At 38.8% G+C, this 21,208-nt stretch overlaps 1 protein-coding gene across 1 annotated transcript; it reads left to right on the top strand.

The window, feature by feature from the left end:
- Positions 1-561: 561 nt before the first annotated feature.
- LURAP1L (leucine rich adaptor protein 1 like) lies at positions 562-20,293 on the top strand. Its single transcript, XM_056514508.1, has 2 exons — positions 562-1,031; positions 19,375-20,293. The coding sequence occupies exons 1-2, from the start codon at positions 834-836 to the stop codon at positions 19,747-19,749; spliced, it is 573 nt and encodes a 190-aa protein (XP_056370483.1). The 5' UTR covers positions 562-833; the 3' UTR covers positions 19,750-20,293.
- Positions 20,294-21,208: the final 915 nt, after the last annotated feature.

Below are 21,208 nucleotides of genomic sequence, written 5' to 3'. Positions count from 1 at the left end.
GGGACAAAAAAATAATGGAAAAAATAAAAAGAGGGTTGGGAGGAATGCACTTGCCTTCAATAAAACCTGTTTGATGAGCAGGATGAGCACCATTCACACTGTACTTACGCTCCTATCCCTGTTAGAAGGGGTGACTCTCATTCACTTTTTAGTTTCTTTCCCTTTTTAGTTTCTTTCCCTCTTTCTTATTTATTCTCCTAGTCTTTCTTTCCTTCCTTCCTTCCTTCCTTCCTTCCTTCCTTCCTTCCTTCCTTCCTTCCTTCCTTCCTTCCTTCCTTCCTTCCTTCCTTCCTTCCTTCCTTCCTTCCTTCCTTCCTTCCTTCCTTCCTTCCTTCCCTCCCTCCCTCTTTTTTTTCCTTTTCTCCTCTTTTCATTTCCCCTTCCCGCCGCTGTCCCCGCTCTCCCGGCGCGGTCCCCAGCCGAGTCCCCGCCGTGCGGGGGCGCCCCGGCCGCGCCCGCTCCGCGCTCAGCCAGCGCGGTGGGAGGGCCGGGCCGCGCCGCGCCTCTTCCACCTGCCCGCGGCTTTAAAGTTGCGGCCGGCCGGGACGCGCGATGACTCGGGTCGCGCTGTGCCGGCCGCAGCTGCCGGGGCGCTTTGCGGTCTCGTACGCGAAGCGGGGCCGCTTTTCTCCATCGCCCCCGCTCGGCGGCCGGGGAGGGGGCGGGAGGGGCTGGTGCGCCCGGGAGATGCCCGTGCCCGCCGCGGGTGCCCCGCGCGGCGCACCCGCCGTCCCCGGCGCTGCCGCGGTTCTCCGCGCCTCCGCGCCCCGGCAGCGGCCGGGCGGGCGCCGGTAGTGCCGCCGCTGCCGCCTCGGGCCCCTGCAGGGCGAGCCATGGAGCCAGGCGCCCCGCCTGACCTCCGCGACGTCGAGCAGAAGCTGGGGCGCAGAGTGCCCGAGAGCCTGGCGCGGCCCCTGCGCGGGGAGGAGCTCCCGGCCCGCCCCGCCGCCGCGGCCCCGGGGCCCCGCCGCCGCCGCGCTGCCGCGCTGGCCCGTCTGGAGACGAAACTTCAGCTCCTGAGGCAGGAGATGGTGAGTAGCCGGCCGCCGGCCGTAGCCATTCCGCACCGCCGCCTGCCGCTCGGAGCACAGGAGGTGCTGTCTGCCCGAGGAGCTGGCTGTGCCCCGCCGGCCGCGGCCAGGAGGAGCTGCCTGGAGGTGCTCCTGCCCCGGGAGCAGCGGCCGCCGCGGGTCCAGCCCGGCGGGGCCGGCGGCAGCGAGGGCTGTGTTCGGCCGGCAGAGCAGGGGGCCGCTCGTCGGCGCGGCACGGAGCGAGGGCCTTGTCGGCTTTTCTCCTCGCAGCGGGGCAGTTCGCCAGGGAGTCGTAGTTGGCTTCTGTTCCTGTCCGCTCTTTAGAAGTACTGAAAGCTGGAGCAACAATAAACGAAGTAATACATTACTTTCCCGTTGTTGTAACTGCGTTTTCTGCATTGCACCTGTTTCCTGCTCTTGACTAACACTCAAAGACACACAAGATATTTTCGGGCTGGAAATCTGACCTGGAATTCAGGGACTTGTTTGCTGGACGTTAGTCTTCAGAGACTTAAATTATTTCCAGAGAGGCTGCAGATGATGTAGAATAATTGAAAAAACCAACTATTTATACATTGCTTAAATATTACATTTTCTTTTGCCAGTGATTTGCGATGGGACTATGCTGTATGTAGTTCAGATCCTCTAACTTGTTTATTATCTTAGTGTAGGTGCTTGTCCTACTTTGTATGTCACCATCTCAATAAATTTATTTTGCCATAAAATGATGCCATAAAACTGGCTTAATTTTTTTCTAAGACAAATCAAAAGCAAAGTCTTTGCAAGCAAGCGACCAAGTGTTAGTGAACACTCAAGCAGGTATGATTTTGCAATGCAAGGCACCTCAGATGTGCGAGTATAGTTAGTTTACATTTTTATTAGTGTGTAAGTGTTAATGTGAGGTCTCAAAAGAACTTTTTAGTACTTTCCATAGCTTCTGCCACTGAGGTTATTTGAAAGTGGGATGAAATTTGATCGGGTTGGAATGGAGATTTTTCTGGCAAAGTGTTGTGATAACTTTATGCAACAATCTTGGAACTCAGCCATTTACAGCAAATAAATCAATATCATTCTGTGTGAACGAGTGCAGTGCCATACCACAAGTACTACATTCCCTCCCTACATACAGGCACATATATAGGTGTGTGGGTTTGTAAGGGTTTTTCAAAGAATAAGTGCACTGGGCAAAAAGGGGAAGAGAATGGATATTCTGTGAGTTAACAGCCGCCGTGGTAATGTTAATCTTGGGGTGTAGCTTATAAGTCACATTTGCTGTTGTATGGCTCCATATTATTTAAGAGATCTCCACAAATCAAGCTATCAGTGTATTCTGTGGTGGTCTTTTAGCTGCCTTTCAGTTCCTAGACGGCCAAACGAGAGCTGGAGAGAAGGACTTTTGACAACACGGAGTGATGGGATGAGGGGGAACAGCTTTAAAATGGAAGCGGGTAGTTCCAGAGTTGTTGGGAAGGAGTTGTTTACTCTCAGGGTAGTGGGACACTGGAGCAGGCTGCCCGGAGATATTGTGAGTACCTTTGTGCTTGTCGTTTGGAGGTGTCCCTGCCTATGGCAGGGAGGTTGGGACTAAATGATCTTCAGTGTCCCCTCCAACCATAGTTATTCTGTGATGCTGTGATTTTAGGGTAATGATCGCTGTGAGTTTCTGTTTTAACAATGAGTAACACACTGTCTGCTTATCTCATGCTTATTTTTTTAATTTTAAGCTTGTGCAGAGGAGGTACAGTGACCTGCAGGTAGCTTACAATATATGGGATGTCAGACTGCAAAGGAAGCAAATAAGATAGCCAGAGTTTTTGGCATGAATGTTACATGTCAAGACACCTAGATCTGTTAAGGGAGGGAGGACCTGAGGGAATTGCCAGTATCACCTTTTCCTTTCGAGTTGGTCTCTTCACCTGCTTCACACTTGCAAATTTCATGTCACGATCTTTCTTTTGCCTCTTCTTCATCCTGTCATCCGGTTTCTCTCTTTCCTCTCCTTGCCCTAAGCACAAACATGTTTTAGTCCCAAAAGCCCTGACCTCTCCTGTTATTTGTCACTTCAGTGACTGACTGACTTACCTGAACTAATTTCTTATGCTGAGTAAGAGGAGTTAAGTTACAGTGCTCTTTCCATTTGACTTCTGGTCTGTATACCAGCAGTACAATGACTAGTTGTGAAGAATTGGTACCCTGTGTATACCTTTTTCATGCTGTCTGTGTCTTCTGTTATCCAAAGTGTGAAAGTGAACTACCTTTCTAGATTTTTTTCTGTAGTCTCAGAATCTTCACAATTTTCCTCAACCCTTAGGGTTTCTTCAGCTTCATCTGTCGCTTCCCCTCTGCAATTTTCTTAGCGAGCAGATTTTATAAATTTAAGAACAATATCTGGTAAAATTTGTGGTTCGTTTCTATGTTTCTTCTATTTTAATGCATATCATTTGTGAAATCGAGCTAATTATTTCACACCTCTTTCTAATGCATTGTTCTTTGGCTTTGCTGCAAGGTGTAGGAGGTCTAGAAGAGTTGTCTGTAGCTGCTGCAGTAGTAAACATGCAAAAAATGGAAAATACTAGAAGTTTAGAAAACCAAATGTCATCTATTAAGCTTTCTTTTTCTATTTGTACTATGATGGCAGCTTCTATAGCCCACTCACTGAATTTTGAATAGACCTGTCTCTGCTTTTTTTACTTGCTTGTTCCAGACTTGAGACAAACTTCTTGTAAACGTATAAAATCAAGGTTATTCAAGATTATCAGGTTATTCTTTTCTAGTCATATATAAAAAGAAGACAATATTTGACTTGGAAATTCTGAGTGGTTTTTTTTATCTCAAGCCTGAATTTGCTAATGGTCACTGGAATCACCCACCAAGCACACAGTGTATCATTCTTGAAATATGGACCTACTTGGCCAGGTTTACTTCCCTTTTCTTACCCTCTGTTTTCCCATGAAGGCCATGATGGAGACTACATTGGATCCTGAAAATCTTTGACTTATAAGGCTGTAAATTAGAGGAGAAGGAAGATGGAATTACCAGCATAAGTCAAAACACTGTGCTCTGGTCAAACTTGGGTGGAACTAATACCTCCCACTATCTGATCCTTGAATCAGTATGAAATTTGTCAGTTATTACTGTTAAGATCTTCCTTCATATGGTCTGTTAGGTAGAACATTCTGTTGGGGTGTTGAACATAAACCTTTAGAGCCGCAGCCTTTTTTCTAGTGTACCTTTCTCCTGAGGTCAGCATTCAACACATGAACCTTCACTGCAGTAAATAATCTGTGAGGCTCATTCTACAGCCTGAAATAATACTGCTTCTAAAGCCTCATTTCTCCTTCACAAGTTATGGAGTTACTCAAAGGGAGATTTTTTTTTAAAACCCTTAAAGAAATTGGTTGGGTTTTTTTTTTTCAAGTCAAAAGTTTCCAAAATCAACTCTTTAATGCCACTTTGCAAGCTACAAATTTAGGCGGCATTACATACAATAATTAAAAAAAAAATGTTCTACTTAAAAATACTTAAGGCAGAAAAGATAAACTGTCTTGGAAGTGTGGAGTGGGGTGGAGTGGATGGCAATGCTGGGACTTTTAATGAGATTCCTTCCAATGAACACTGTTGAGAATCAAATTTTGTTAGTGAGTCTGGACATCCAACTGGGTATACTGAATGCAGCAGTTTTTAGACTGAAGGATAAAGTAATTGAAGCAGTCCTATTTTCAAGGAGCTGAGCATTCCAGATTTAGGCTAAATCCATTAGAGATAGAGGCATATTCCTATGCTATATTCATTAGTTGACTTTTCTTCTCCTTTGTTCTCCTAGTTCAATTTTAGTAAAACTGTTTTATAAAGGCAATTAACATTGATCACTTGCAAAATGAAACTGGAATTAAGGCAGATGTTATCAATACAATGGCAGTCCTTCTTGGTGTTTTCAATTGTTTGGTTTGTCTTGTTTTCTTTATGCTTTTTTTATTGGTTTTGCACATCAGTGGAAGTTCATGTTGGAGGACAGAGCTTTTGTAACCCTATTCTACCAGCTCTAAAGAGTCTGACATATTTGCTTAGATTTATTAAATCCACAGTTGCTGAAGAACTGCATTTATTAGTTTCTTTGAAGGGCAGATTTCATAAAGTGTACAACTGTGATTTGAAATATGTCTTTAACACATGCTGTAGGTGCAGGCTGCTACATTCACTATTTTGTATGATAACATCAGTTTGTCTTAACTGAAGTCAAGATCTGGCTTTAGTGTGCCTAGTCAGCAATGCAAAGCTGTATATCAGATGCTGTTTTTTGATTAGATTAATTGTAATTTTTGCTTTAAAACTTGCCTGAAGATAAAATCTTAAATATAAAATTACTAGTGGCTAAGCCTCAAATATATAAGCAGGAGAGTTTGATTAACCAGTTTCTTAATGAGCCGTTATTCAATGAATCCCTGAAGTGAGGCTCTTAGACATACAAAGAAGGCATACAAAAAGAGAAATTAGCTTGTTTCCCCAAGACCTCCTGAAGTTCTCTGAAAAAGGAGTTAATCCTGTATCTTGCTAGCAACTTCTCTACTCTCGAATTTGCACGATGTAGTAGAGGTGTTTGTAGTTTTTGCATGTAATGCAAATTGGGCAGTGATCATAACAGTGACTCATGTTAAAATAGAGTTGTAGGTTGATCCTTAGGGAAAATAATCAAATCTAATAAGGAAAATTTGCAACTTAATTATAGTGCCAGAACTTTGCCAGGTTTTCCATCTTTTCAGATAATCTCTGAAAGGCTGAGGTGACCAAAGTTGTTTAAATTAATGCATATTTAAAGATATATTTTGACTGGCAAATCTCACTCAATGTGTGGCAGAAGGATTTGAATTGTGGAACATCTCGATGTTTTACTCAGTCAGAGTTTATGTCTGTTCTTACTCAGCCATAGCAACTGCTGAAGGGTTTAAGTCCCCAGGAAGCACAGATGAATATATGCTTACATTATTAGCTGCTGCATGGCTGAGAGTCTGTGAAATGTTGCTGGTGCCTTACTGAGCAGCATCAATGTAAGATCCTTTGGTGCACATGCATGTCTGGTGTGAATCATGACAGCAGTGTCGGCGGTTCTATAGTCAAGACTTCTGGTTTGACTGCCCATCTACCGTGAGACTTCTGGCAGCATTTATTTCAGAGAATATGCATTACAATTTCATTATTCCTTCGTGATTACTTTTTCAAGAATAGAAGAATCGCTGAAGTTGCCTTTTGAAGTCTGATTCCTGACAATTTGTAATGAAAGATGTGAATAGTAAACCACTTCTTCGCAGAGTTGTACAGTTAATGATGACTTTTAGAAAATAATGATAACCTTTCTGATGGAGTCAGCATAACAGTGTGGCTTTCATAGAGTAGCGTGGGGTGGAAGGGCTATTCCATAAAGGGGCTTCAGAATTCCATCTAGTTTCACCTTTCAAAAGAGGGGAAGTTTGGGTAACATTGCCAAGCACCCTGTCCATCTTGAAAACCTCAGCCATCTAACTGGGGAGGTTGTTCTCACAGTTGATTGCCTTCACTGAAAAAAAATGAGTTTGTATTAAGATGAAACCTCTCCTGGTCCTCTTTGTATCAGCCCAAATTACTGGAATGCTGTGATGAGATACCTCTATTCCCAAGACTTCTTTAAGGAGAAAAGACCTACTTCCTTAAGCCTTTCCTTATATGACAGATTTTCAAGCCCTTTGATCAAGTAATTTTGTGTGAATACTTTCTTTTATGTGGTTATTTACAACAAAAACAATTTAAAATTACCTTTTTTACATGAGCAGGAAAAACTTGAAATGCATGATACCATATATATATATTAAGCAGAGGTGATGGCCAATAAGTACATTTCTACTACTCTTCAATACTTTCTTTTTCCAAACAGTAAATAGTAAAAGAAAAGAAAAGCATTTTCAATTCGTGTTTTCAAGTTTACTAGATTATTTGTTTGTTCTCTACCCCCGAGATCAAAACCTAATAAACTTTCCACAGTGGATGTGTTTATTTTCCATGTGTTTCATTTCTGGCCATGTCTTGAGGCTGGTTACTGAATCTGAAGCATATGAAGATGAAGTTACAGGAGTAAAATGACAGAGGATCTGAGCTGTTGAAAAGCAATTGGAATTCAATTAAACTGAGTGCAATTTCTCTGATGGATTTAACTTTCATTTATAAAAATGGAAGTTATACTTAGTATATGTAAGCAGTTCCAAAAGATGGTTCTCAGTTTATTGTTGTAAAGATGAAGAACTCTGATCATAAAATTACAGACAATCTTATAATAAAAGGGAAACTTTTTTGTTGTGAAGACAGACTCATAGCTTTTTTTATTCAGCCTTATAAATGTGGCTTCTAATTATAAGCTTTTTCCCATGGTGGAAGTGTTCGTGGTAAGCAACTAAAATCAGCCCTAATCTGATTAGGTGACCAAAACACAAGTGACCAAAACACATCCAGAGGGTCCATAAGCCATCTTGTATTACACCTTTGAAAGATATAAACAGCACAGTTCAAGCTTTCAGGCTTTTTCAAATCTAGAAGGATATTGAGACAGCCATTTATTTCACAGATCACTTGTTCTGTGTTCAGTGCTGAGTCCCTCTGTTGCCTGCCTGCAGATGAGTGTGTGGAATAAAATGCGTCTGAGGATCCCCCCCCCTTTGATGTAGCTCTCTCTTTCACAGAAGAAGATAAGGAAAGACAGTATATATATGTCAGCTATATGAGTATATAAAGTCAGCTACAACGTTTTGTCAGCATATGCAGACTTGCCTAGAGCTTCCATAAACAGAGAAGAGTATACTGGCACACCAATGCAACCCTGGCCTCAGCAGCCCTATTCTTGTGTTCCCCCACCATCTTAGCCTTTCTTAACACTTACAGTTTGTCAGGAGAATGGTATGGCACATTTCTTAAGCTAACTGTAAACACTAACTAGCTAAGCTGCCAGGGAAGTTATCTGAATATTTCGCTTGTCAACCTATACAATAAACTCCTCTCCATGCTGTATGGCCCTGCTGGGTGCAGTGCCAGATGAAGTGAAAGCATTTAGTGACTTTAAAGCTATGGTAAATTGCTAATTAACTACTGGGGGTGTCAGATTCTATAAACACTTTACTGACATATTTTGTGATTTTGTTTGCTGTTGTTAGATTTCAGCTATGTTCATGATTCAGATGCTTCCAGAAGAGACATTTTACTGCATTCTGATTTGGCTATGAAACCTGTCTCTCTTTTGGTACAGAAGGAAACACATCCAAGAACTAGAATGCAATGAGTTTCCAAGCTTACACATTTTTACCCCAAGGTAGAATCAAAAATAGAACAGCTTGGTTGCTTTGGTTTTTTTATTTTTTTTTTTTTATTTTTTTTTTTTTTGGTCTTCCTACAGAATTTCCATTGGTTTAAAGAAGTGTTGTATTTGAGATAGTTGCACTGCGTTTGTTAGATCAGACACCTGCTTATGAGATACAGCAAACACTGGACATGACTTTTTTAATATTCAGTTTCAAAGACTTTTTAATTTAAAAACTTCAGACTCAGACCTTGATCCTTCCAATAATTATAAATTACTAGAAAAAAAAACCAGTCATGACACCAAGGAGGAAACTGTGAAGCAATTCTGTGGAAGGAGGAATAGGATCTGTATTACTTAGCCACCTGTTTAGAATAGTGAAAATTATGTACATACCCTGCCTTTCCTCAGCCCTGGTAAGGCCATATCTGGAGTGCTGTTTGGAGATCGATTTTGGGCTTTCCAGTTTAAGACAGGGAAGAAATGGACAGCCGCTCCAGCACTGGGATATAAAGATGAGTAGGGGTCTGGAGCATCATTTCTCTTACGGGGAAAGTTGAAGAAACAGGGCCAGTTTAGCCTGGAAAAGAGACAACTGAACAGGGATCTTACCAATGTATACAAATATCTTATGGGCAGCTGTCAAGGAGATGGGACCCGACTCTCTTCAGTGGTACTCAGTGACAGGACAAGGGACAATGAGCACAAACTGAAATACAGGAGGTTCCATCCGAATACAAGGAAAAGCTCTTTTACTTTGAGGGTGACTGAGCACTGGAACAGAGTGCCCAGAGAGGTTGTAGAGTCTACCTCTTCTGCCTGGACTCAATCCTCTTCTACTTGCCATAGGGGTGAGAAGAGATTAAATGATCTTCAGAGGTCCCAACTCTTTTGTGAGTCTCTGATTCTGAATATCTAGTGTTCTTCCTGGAGTGAGATTAATATGTACCTTTATAAGAGTGCCTGGAGAAGGCCTGTTCAGCCACATTGAAACACCCTTTGGAATTTGGCAGCTGATACAGACCATTTTCTTCGTTAGACAAAGGCAAACAGTGCATGTTTAGAACTAAGTGATTAATAATAAAACAGCAGCAGTGGTTTATGTTGGTTTTGGTGTTAAAGAATCCTTTTCATGGGCAGAAAGATTTTCTGACTAATGGGATTTAAATGGATCTGCACAAAAACATGACAACTTGGAGAAGTCATTCAGGGAATCATTGTAAACTTCAGACTATTTTTCTAGTCTTCTTGAAACTCTTACAGCTATGAGAGGAGCAAATACAAAGCCAGAATAACTTTTACAGGACTTTTCCTGCTCTTCCTAGCACACCACTGTGATTGTTAATTGCTTGTCCATGTATCATGGCAGAATTGTGCAGTGCATGGAAATATTTTTATTCCAAGTGGTGTGGCAGGTTTTTGGTGTTAAGGGTTTGTAAGAGAAAAATGTAAATCCTGCTACAGCAAAGAAAGAAGAGAGCCCCTTTGCAATAGAAGAGCAGTACTACTAGCATACCAAAGCAATAGTGATGTTCTTCAAAGGCTAGTGGAATTTACATTTCATACCTGCCACTGGTTGCTGTGTCTGAGGCAGGGGAGTAAAGGCATGGTCACTGTTTTCCCCATAGCCAGATGAGGTAGCTTGTGATGGTAACTTCATAAAGCTGCTTAGGCATTCAGTGTGGAGCATCAGTCTACCCATTTCAGGCAAGGAAAAAAACACAACCAAAGCAACACTATGGTCCTTGATCTTCTGTAATTTCTCTACTTCATTTTTATTAATTTGTGCTCTGGTGAAGTTTAATAACAAAATTACTTTGGATGAGCTGTTACAAGCCCTTTTCAAATACAAACAAACTTCTCTAGTTCAAATCTGCTGTGTTGTTTCCTTGGCTAGTTCTCTTTTCCCACGTTACCCTTGATTATTCAGAAAGGCCATATTGGTCTTTTCCTAGCCACGTTTTGCAAGTCTTGAACCTCATTTTTCCTCCCCAGCTAGCTTAGTAGATAGTACTTCCTCGGTAGAAGAAGGAATGGGAAGTGTAAGCAATGACCTTGATTCCTTGCAAAGCTACTCATACATCTGATAATTGCATTGATATTTATGGTTAATATTCTTTGCTGAACTAGAATCAAACCACAATGTCCCAGTGCTTGTCTATAATGAAGTCTTCACTAAGAACAGGTTTAAGTATGAAAAGAGCAATATGACATGAGGTAGAGTGGTGTAGGAGAAGCTGAGGACTGAAATATATTGTATGGATAATAGTATTAATCAGAGAAAGGATCAAATAATAATGAAAGATAATGTTACCTAGAGTGCCTGGTTTTTTCTTGAAGTTTATAGTTCATGACTGATTACTCTTACTGCCTTCGCACATCCTTGCCTGGAAACATAGGCTGTGTCTGTTTAATTGTTAATATAGATTGATAATCATGCTTTATGACCTCCAGAATGCATTGCTGTGATGTGTTCTGTGGGAAACAAAGGGGTCTTTGGGGTTTTGAGCCAAAAGGACTAAAAAATTTCAGCTGGTGTAGTTCTCAGCAGCCTTCTTGGCTTGTTGTCCTGGCCAGTTTCAGTATTTCAGCTTGCTAGAAATGGTTGTAACCAGTTGTTTGGTCCTAGATTTTTAACCTATAGATCCCAGATGCAGGTTAGCTGCCAGCTGTTTGGTACCTTCCTAATGGATGAGGAAAAACTAAATTTTTTTAATTTTTCATAGATACATAGAAGTTTGAAAAGGTGTTTTTGTTAAAAAGACTCAAATTAGGGAGCTTGATGTTACCTGAAAGACCTCAAATTTGCTAGTACTGCCAGAGAGATATAAAGACTGTGTAGGGACCATATTTTAGGAGAACGGTGATTACATCACTGAGGAGATCTGGGTGAAGTTTTGCGTGAAAAAAAAAATTAAGCTGAATTTGAAAGACATGAAACTTCAAAAGAGTTCACAAAGTAAACATAAAGAAAAAACCAAGGCCCCTTATTTTTTAAGATACTGACTCATTTTTATTTTAGATTTTTTATTTTAAATTGTATCTGTCTCTCCAGTGGTATTGTGAAAGCAGACTGGAATTTCAAGAGATTTCCGATTTCTCCCAAGTATTACTGTTACTGTGTCTCAGTTGTGATTTAATGAAATAAATTGAGTGTTCTGATTACTTTTTTTAGGGTTTTTTTCCTTCTCTTTTACGTTTTAAAATGTTTTCAAACTTTGCTGTTATTTCTGTGAAGGTGTATTCATAAATACCTTTATACACTATTTTCAAACTTTGGATATACCTGTGGGAAAACCTCATAATCTTTTATTTTAGTTATATGCTTTTGAGCATACAATCCCAGTATTAAAAGTAATTAATTTTGAAGGGATCAACAGAGATATAGAGTGGTTATTATATTTTTTCGGTTTTTTGCATAGTTTTTCCAAGATTGTATTTTATTCAAGACAAACATAAATAAGGCAGAGAGTTAAATCCAATGAAAAAGAAAATAAATTAGGTATGTTTTTGAGCCCCAGTGCTGTCTCATGTTGGTCAGAAGATACATGCAACCCTGCATTGTGGCTGATGTCCAGAACACTGTAATGATGCTGTGATTGTCCATCTGCTGTAACACTTTCTGACACCCGCAGCCAAATGTTGCAGCTTCATATTGACCAGAATGTTTGCAGTGGAGTTATCTTGTCTGTCAGCAAATGTGGGTCCATATTATGGATTGTTCTGGACATGTTCACCTTTGTCATAGCAGATACATTTCTAAGGTCAGATGATGTTTTTATAACAGTAGAATGAGATATTTGGAAGCATTCAGTAAAACCTTCCGGCAGCATTAGAAGTTTTTCCTTTTCACAGATCCCTACATTTTGTCACTGCTCCCTTTCATGTTCCTTAACTTTAAAAAAGTCAGGATTTTCCTTTTATATTTTTCATCCTACTGAGACTAGATGTTTCTCTGAATTCTGTGATACTTCCGCTTACTTAAAAAGCTCATTTAACATTTGTTTTACTTGGACGGGAGATAAGGAAATAAGAACCTAACTAATTAACTTTTTCTTTTCCTTCTTCTTGCTCTCAGTTGGTACCTCATGTTTCTTTTTGACAATCATTGTCATATCTGCTTAGGAGATGCTTAAATAGTTTCTTCTTTTTCACAGAAAAATAGAGATGGCCAAAAAGCTAAAACAAATAAAAATATACTTTCCCCACTGAGAATTTTTTCCTACATTTAGGCATACAAGATACCTCAAATAATATAATGTCAAAAGAAAAAATGTACTCTATTGATCAAATGACTCATCCTAATCATTGGTGTTTTATTATCAAAGGTATTAAGGCACTTGGCAGGCTGCCCACCTGTATTCCCAGACAAGGACCATGCATACTTCAAGGCAAGTGAAAAAAGGCCTTGAGATTCACTGTTTGTTTTTTTTTTTCCAGATATAATATGGCTAAACAATTGCACAACTTGGTGGTATGTATTTTCCTGTTGAGTATAAGGAAACAATTAGTATGCATAAAATTAAAGTAATAAAATAGGGTATTATAAGAGAAATGTAAATGGCCCATATTGTAATTTCCTGTATCAGATGATAACCGTATTAGTGTAATATTTTTGTTCATATATTTGCAAGAAATATCCTTGGAACCTGCCCATTGAATTATTTACTCTCATTGCCTACTGAACTAACTACTGTCTCATGAAGTTGCTCTGCTTCCTAATTATTGTGGTGTATTCTCCTACATTATTCCAGTGGTGGCTCAGACCTGACCTGTCCACCTCCTTGCTTTAGCTAATGGCTTGGTCAGCTCTCCTTACAATAAAATTCTTTTGTGGCTGATGTGGAATCAAAAGGTCTCACTTTCTCCTTCCTAGTTAAAAGTCACTGTTCTCAAAGCTGTGTTATGTGACTGCCTAATTTTACAGATGGACCTGCAGAAATATTTATTGCAAGGACTTGGTGAAGGATTACAGTGGAAATGCAGGAATCTGAAGCAGGACAATGACTAGGCTAGACCTTTAAAGTAGGAGAGGGTGCAGACAGAAACTGAAAACCCAGTGACTACTCACAGCAGCTGGTAGTTCAGCAATTGTAGTGAATGCTACCTAAAAGATCTGATATGAGGGTTTTAACAATTTTGGAGTCTTCAAGATATGCAAAAGTGTAAACAGTCTCTTGCAAATGAAGTCAGAAATCAAGTGATCAAAAATTACCGTCTGCCACAGTATTTTTATTGTGACTCATTATGGAAGTACAGCAGTGTAACTTGCTCACTTTTCAGAAGGCAAGTAGATCAGCAAACCACAACTACAGAGCAACAATGGATTACATAAATTTAGCTTTTGTATATGTATGTATCTTTTGTATATGTATGTATCTTTTGTATTTACTCCTTCATTGTCTGAAGCTTACCACAGTCCTAAAAACAAGGAGAAAATAAATGGGAAAATGATACAGCAATAAATTGTAACACAAGTCTATGCTGAAGGAAACCAGATGCAGAAAAAACTGTTGATCTACATTTATCAGAGTTGACTGAAATTTAATTTAGCTAAATCAGTGTGAGGTAAATCACAGTCAGGGACACAAGGCTTAATGATGAATATTGCAGCACCTACCTCGACTCTGCTGGGCTTTGGTCCACACCTCCATTGTTTTGAGTTAGCTTATAGAGAGTTTCAGTCAAGTTGGTTGGGTTAGCTTAAATTGTTTTGGCATCTGAATTTACCACAGTTAGTTGGCTTTGCTGTGGAGTGCATGTGGCACATTCCCACAAGCAGATACTGTTTCACTGGAGTATAGAAGATGCCTTCCAGTTAATGACAGTGAAGTTGTCTTTTTACTCTCTGTCACATAAAACTCCCTGCATTTTTAACAGGAGATACTGAAGATTCAAATTCAGGGGAAGCTGAAATTCAGAAGTCAGCCTAGGTATTCTAGTTTTTTTCATCTTGATCCTGAAATACCATTGCCTAAAGCATCATAATTATATGAAAAACCACTGCAAACACCTTGAATCAGTGGGACAATTTAGAAGCAGGCAAGAAGTTTAAAGACATGCACATGTTTTAATTTAAGTAGAATGAAGCTCCTGCACAGCCTATTAATCATCCTGTGTCTTAATGGAGAATACATTATCTCTTATTTGTGGTTTTATTTTAGACTTGATAAATGGGGGAAAAAAAGAGCATCTCTTTTACTCACTGGTGTTGAGAACCTGTTGTAGTATCACTTTGAGCTTGCTCACCTTCAGATGGCATACTGCATGCTTTGAAATGTTGGCTTAATAAACAAATCGTGTGTGTCACCAGACTTATCCTTATTGTAAACATGTTAGCTTGATGACTCCCTTTAAATAACACTTGAATTCACATATTCTGAATTTTAGATTTTGAATAATTTGCTTATTTTAGCTTGTTATGATCTCACAGAATTAGTTGATGAGGTTTTATTGACCAGATTTTTGTCCTTATATATCTTCTTACTATATTTTTATCTTGATAAGACTTGAGTAATTGTCAACCACTGTTTTATTTTCCTCACCTTCATCCTTTGCCTCGTAAATTAATTTCCTTAGTTACTTTAAAAGTTGTTATTCAGTGTTTGTAATAGTAAAAGGATAACACCAGGAGAAAGTGGAATAAGGTTAGCTTTTTTGAAGAAGAGACATCTCAGAATGCAAAAAAAAAATTATTTAGACATTTATTGTTAGAATTTTTTTTTATTGCATCTCAAATTAATTGATGGAATTTACTATTTTATGAGAAGCTGAGGTAATCTGAGGTAATCTTCTGCAAGACTGCCCAGGCTCTGAGGGGCTTTTTCCAGGAGTACTGTACTTTGCTTCAATTTCCATACACTTCCACTTATCATGGGATTTGTGTCCAAACTCAAGATGTTTTAGAGCACAGATTCCAGAGCAGCCAACCCTAGATTCATCTTTAGATTCTGTGCAGAGCAGAGCTTCTGATCTGAGTGACATAACTAGCTCCCTGAATCCATTAAGTTATAAGATTTTGTCTATGGTAAGGACATAATTCACTGTGTTCTGGCTAAAAGACTTATCCTGAAAATAATACCTTATTATTTAGGTTCACTCACTTCTTTTCTAGTAGACTCCTTACAGCACAGAACAAAAAAGTGTTGAAAAAAATAAAGCTGAAATTATTTAAATAAACTTAGGCATATCTTTTCCTCAAACCATGTTTTATGGTTGCCGTTAATATACCTGCAGGATTCCTGTAGTTAGAGGAAGCATCATGTGACTCCAGGAATTTAAAAGAAAATAATCTCCAGGAAGAAGCTAGAGTTTCAAACAGCTTTTGCAGATTAGAAGGGTGTATTTAATAGGCATTTTAGCTTTGCCATTTCTGGAGGGGAAGGTGACCCACTGTGTTTGGAACTGACTGGGAGCTATATCCAAATCACGTTTTGCCCAAATTGTGATTACATGTGACTGATCCAAAAGCTAAGTGATCGGGCTAGGAACAGCTGATGCACTGCTTTGGATGACTGACAGGAAGTGACAATTTCCTTTTTTAGCAGTCCTGGTCATTAAGAGTTGTATTCTAAAAGCAGTAACTTAGTCAAGTTCTTTCTTGAAAACACTAAATTATATATAAAAATAGCATGAGTATTTGTGTGTCTCTCTGAATATATACGAACACAAAAATCCTTATGTTGGTATATATATATCAGTTCTCTTGAATAAATTATGACAGTGTTGTCCATACTATTACAGAAGACCAAAAGGAAGGAAGAAATATTTTGGTAGAACTGCAAGTATGAGAGGGAGGTATGGACAGGTGTGTTCAGTCCAGTTTTTTGTTCCAGACTAAAGTTCTGGATCTGTCTGAATGCTAATCTGTGCACTTACGCTACCAGAATGTGTTACTTGAAAGACGCTGTCACTTCAATTTCATTATTTTCTCTTGCTGTAACTATCTCTTAATGTTAAACATTTAATATCCTTCCTGTGATCAGCACTATTGCAAATATACAGAGCAAAACTAAGTAAAAATATATAAATATATAAATATATACCTGTAACAGGATATTAGTTTTTACTTTACTCTCTTGTTGTTTTCTTTTTCTTCTTTTTTTTTTTTTTTTTTTTTTGCTGAGAACTGATCTATAATAACAGACACCTTTCCTATAGCTCTAGTTCAACTCAAAGGACAGCTATAAAAACTCCTGAAAAGCCTGTATTAGCTATGATACACTGTTTAGATTATTCCTGAAATGCACCTGTTATTGTGCTCCATAACAAAGGGAGCTGTCAAGCGTGGTGAGATTTTATTGTGTTTAGTCTTGTTAGCTGAATCGTCTTGGACTGACTTGTTTACTCCAAAAACACTTCAGCTTGTATACGCCAACAACTTCCAAGATAAATGGGTTGCAGCTACTAAGTGAGTAAAAGCTAATGTGATTGTGTCTGTGCTAAAGCACTTAAGGGGCAAAAAATGTCATTTTGACATTTTTGTGTTACCAAACAGATGATTAAATAAACCATATTAAAGAAATACGACACTACTTAATATTTGCTTTGGGAAAAGCACACTCTTGATATGGGAGACTTGGAATGACATGGTAGCTAGAAAGAGGACGACTCTGGTACTCAGGAATTCAAAGAATTGCTTCCAGTAAGGCTATTCCACAAAAATGCTGAAGCTGTTGCTGTATTTAGAGGAAAAAAAATTACTTTCTGTGAACTGAATCTGAAATATATGAGATGTCTGCTTTATCTAAAAGGGACTGTTTCATTTGAGTCATGTTGGTGCTAGTTCTGTGAAACATTTCCTTAATCAGCCTTTTGGGAAACTTGTCTCCGAGCATGTTAATATTCAAGTTGCTGAAGTCTGTATAGTTGCATTTGAGAAGTTGGGTAATTTACTGCTTTCATGACAGCCTAGTTGCTGAGCAAATGGTTTATCGTGATTTATTGGTTAGAGTAGAGGAACTGGCTTGAGCAGGAGAACTACAAAATGGTCAATCTGTTTTCATAACCTCACTTCTGAAACAATGATAGATGGGCAGTATTGTTAAAACCATGAATGGTAGGCAGAGCTGTTTTGCACAGTACCAGGTTAGCTGTGTTAAATCTTGTGATACTGGATTGAGAATAATTCTGAAGTCATTCTGAAGTCCCCAGGGGACTGGGGAAGGAAGGTGGGAGTATATATGACAGTTACACAGGCAGACTTACTGGCAAAGCTTGAAATGTCTTTGTATTGGGTTGTCCCTGACCAGTAACTAAGCACCCATGAGCTTCTCACTCACTTGTTCCCATCTCCTCTTCCAGTGGGATTGGGGGAAAGAATTAGAAGAACAAAAGAGAGAAAAATTTAGGTTGTAATAAAGGCAGTTTAAAAAATGAAGGAAATAAATTAAATGAACAAGTGATGCAAAGTCAGTGACACCATTTCCCAGCATTAGACCAAGCCAGCCCCCATGCAACAGCTGTATAGGAAAGATTGAATGCACAGGTTTTATTGGTTGGCACAACATTGTATGGCAAGAAATATCTGTTTGATGATTTCTGGTCAACTGCCCCAAACATCTTTCTCAGTCCTAGTCTACTTGCTGAGGGTGCAGAGTGAAAAAAAGAAAAGGCCTTGATTGCACTCACTGCTCAGCAAGAGCTGAAACACTGAAATGCTACCAATGTGGTTTGGTCACCTATATAGAGAACAAAAACAATCCTGCTGCTAGGAAGGAATCTCAGCTGGATCCACTACAATCTTCTGCAGTACCTAAAGAATAAAAACACATTAAAATAATTTTTGAGCAACTGTTCCAGGTCAGTGAAATTTGGGATACTAAGAAGATGGCATTTGAGTATGGAAAGGATCATGTTCAAATTACACTCTTAGCAAAACAAGATACAGTCTTTGCTTCCTGAGAATACTGATTCTGTTCCAGTCCATTGTGTATGAACAATACAGGAGCTATTTTCCTGTACAACAGTTGTGGACTTGAAGAATTGTATAAAATATCTATTGTCTGATGCAGTAGATCTTGCTTGTTTTTTCTTTATTTTTCAGTTGAGCGAAGTCTTTCAAATTTTCCATATGGCACGTAAAACAGGGTCACAGACTTTTTTCCCAGTGCCTGTGATGTTTCAGATGAAGAGAAGAAAGCAATGAATATAAATCTCAGGTCTCACCTTTATTTGTCAGCTGAAGCAACTTAAAAACTGGTTTATATAGTTTGCCTGTTAAAGAAAACATTAAGATGGTTAACTCAGATATATCTGTGACATGCAACACTGCAATATTCCACTGTGCATTAGTATTAATGCTTCTGTGTGCTTGCATCCACCACCACAACTAAGTGAGAAAATAGGAGTTTGTTCTTAATGTCCACTTTCTATTTAGTTAGCTGTGGCAAATGCTTGTTCCATGTCTATAATTTGTGGTTAACTCTGAATTTCATCAGCTTCATCTAGCATGGGTTTAAACAACTGAAAGTTACAGTTTTAATAAGCTAAATATTTTAACTCTCAGACATTTATATAGCAGATTTTCATGTCCACTCAGGAGTATTATAAGCTAAATATCTACAGTCTTTTTTCCAAATTATGCACACTAAAAATTTTAGGTTGCCCAAGTCGCCATAATAAGGATAACTAAGGGTGAATGCCTAGATGTCTGTAATTGTAAGTAGCTTAGAGTAATGGTAAATAGAAATGGCTTTGTGTCTTGCTTCTCTGATTAGTGAAAGGCTATCCCCAGGAGTTGTCATAGCAGCTGTGATTCTCATCTAAACATCATTGTACCAGTGTGCATACAAGTCTTGTCACTGGCTAGCAGTCCTGTTAATGCTGTGCTTAGGGATGCTAACCAGGTTCCCACCTGACCTCCACTGAAAGTCTTAGTATACCTGTGCTTTCAGGGTGTTTTATTTGTTTGCTTATGGGCTTTTTTACTAGTTACTGAAATAGATTTGGCCTAGGAAAAATCTTAGAAACCTGCTCTTTGGCTTGATTATGAAAAGACTAATTTTTTTAATCACTTTTGCCTTGTAGGTTAATCTCCGAGCCACTGATGTGAAGCTCATGCGCCAGCTCCTCCTTATCAATGAAAGTATTGAATCAATCAAGTGGATGATTGAAGAGAAAGCCATTGCCAGCAGAGGCAGCAGTTTGAGTGGAAGCCTGTGCAGCTTGCTAGAAAGTCAGGAGACATCCCTCCATGGCAGCTGTAACAGTTTACAAGACTGTAGTGATGGACTGGATGGAATATCAGTGGGGAGTTATTTGGACACCTTAGTGGATGATGTCCCTGGTCACCAAACTCCTTCAGATATGGACAAGTTCAGTGATTCTTCTGTCACAGAGGACTCACAGTCTCTGCATAAGCATCCCAAAATTGATTCTGATGAGTACTACTGTTTTGGTTAATAAGAACAAGTTCCAGTGGGACACAAATGCACTTGTACTTATCCTTTTTCTTTGCTGCTATTTTATTTAATGTGCAAAATCCCCGAGTTCTCTTGGAAGGAGAATATTACATGATACTTCAGTTCTATTGCATAACTTTTCTGTTGCTTCTAATGTATTTTCTCCTTGATGGGTTGGGCTTTTCTCCTCCTCCTCCTCACATTTTCTTAATTTATTGTTACTTTTCTTTTTTGTTTTAACTTTTTACAATGCTTTACTTACAAGACTGTAAAAGTGGTGAAGGAAAAGCTTTATCTTTAAAATGAAACATCAGGGAATGAGAGTAACAATTTTGTATTTGTTGTCAATAAAATATCTTCTGTAAATATATGTTGTCATAAATTTTCTTGACTACCAGGTCTGGCCTTTCCAGAGATGCTGTTCTTATTGTGCCTTAAATCTGATAAAATGAAAATACTTCTACAAAATAACTTTACTTTTCTAAGCAATGAAATTTGATTCTGTTAAGGTGTCTTCATTTGAAATATAAAGTATTCTAAACTTTTCTGTGGTTTTTTTTTTTTTTTTTTCATTTTTCAATGTTCTCTTGTCTCTTGTGTAATTTTGATGTGAAATTCTGATTCTAAATTATTGAGGTTTTTTAATATGGCAATGTTGTCCTGCTGTCTTTTTCTTTAATGTTTTACAAGTGCCTTAACTTTTTTCTGCCTGCTAATGCAGTTGAGAGCTGCAGCTAATCAGATGTATTGGAAGTAGCTGAGAAGTAAAACAAGAACTCTTTTATATAGTCTTTAAGGCTGTCTTGGTCAATGCTTTTATGCAGATTAGAAGGTAGATTTTTCTTTGCTTCAGAATCATAGAAAACTCCCCAAGATTTTGTCCTTCTACAGTAAGAAAAAATTAGAAGAAAAGAACTAAAATTGAACTAGACACTTTTAACAGATGGTGAATGCATATTTCCACCATACAGACAGTGAAAGAGATGTTGATACTTACACATCATTTGAAAGTATTCTGTTTCACCAAGTTTGACAGTATTCCTATGACAGTGAAGGCATGCAATACCCTCACTAAAGTAATGTTTACTAAATATAAGGCAGGCTCCCATCTAAGAACTATATTACATGTTCTTAAAGAAAACAAGTACATGCAGCAGTTGATGTATGTGGGTTTGGTTCATTCTGAGATAGTCCAGTAAGGTTCTGCTCATTCAAGCCATGTTTCCAGGGATCCATCTTGTCCAGTCTTGAGCAACATCAAGTGTGAAGAAAAGGTAAAAAAATCAAGAAATTGAAAGTGGTAATTTGTGCTTTGTGACCAATTCCATCACTTCTCAATACAGAAGATAACTGTGTCAGAATTAAAAAATAAAATGTATATTTTGCTTTGATCATCATGATTTATGAGATAGATAGTGAAGAAGTGTTTGGTTATTAAAAATGAGCCTTCTCAGTTCTAC

Source organism: Oenanthe melanoleuca, chromosome Z (genome assembly GCF_029582105.1).
Source record: "Oenanthe melanoleuca isolate GR-GAL-2019-014 chromosome Z, OMel1.0, whole genome shotgun sequence".
Taxonomy (NCBI): Eukaryota; Metazoa; Chordata; class Aves; order Passeriformes; family Muscicapidae; genus Oenanthe; species Oenanthe melanoleuca.
This window is presented reverse-complemented; position numbering and strand designations above follow the sequence as displayed.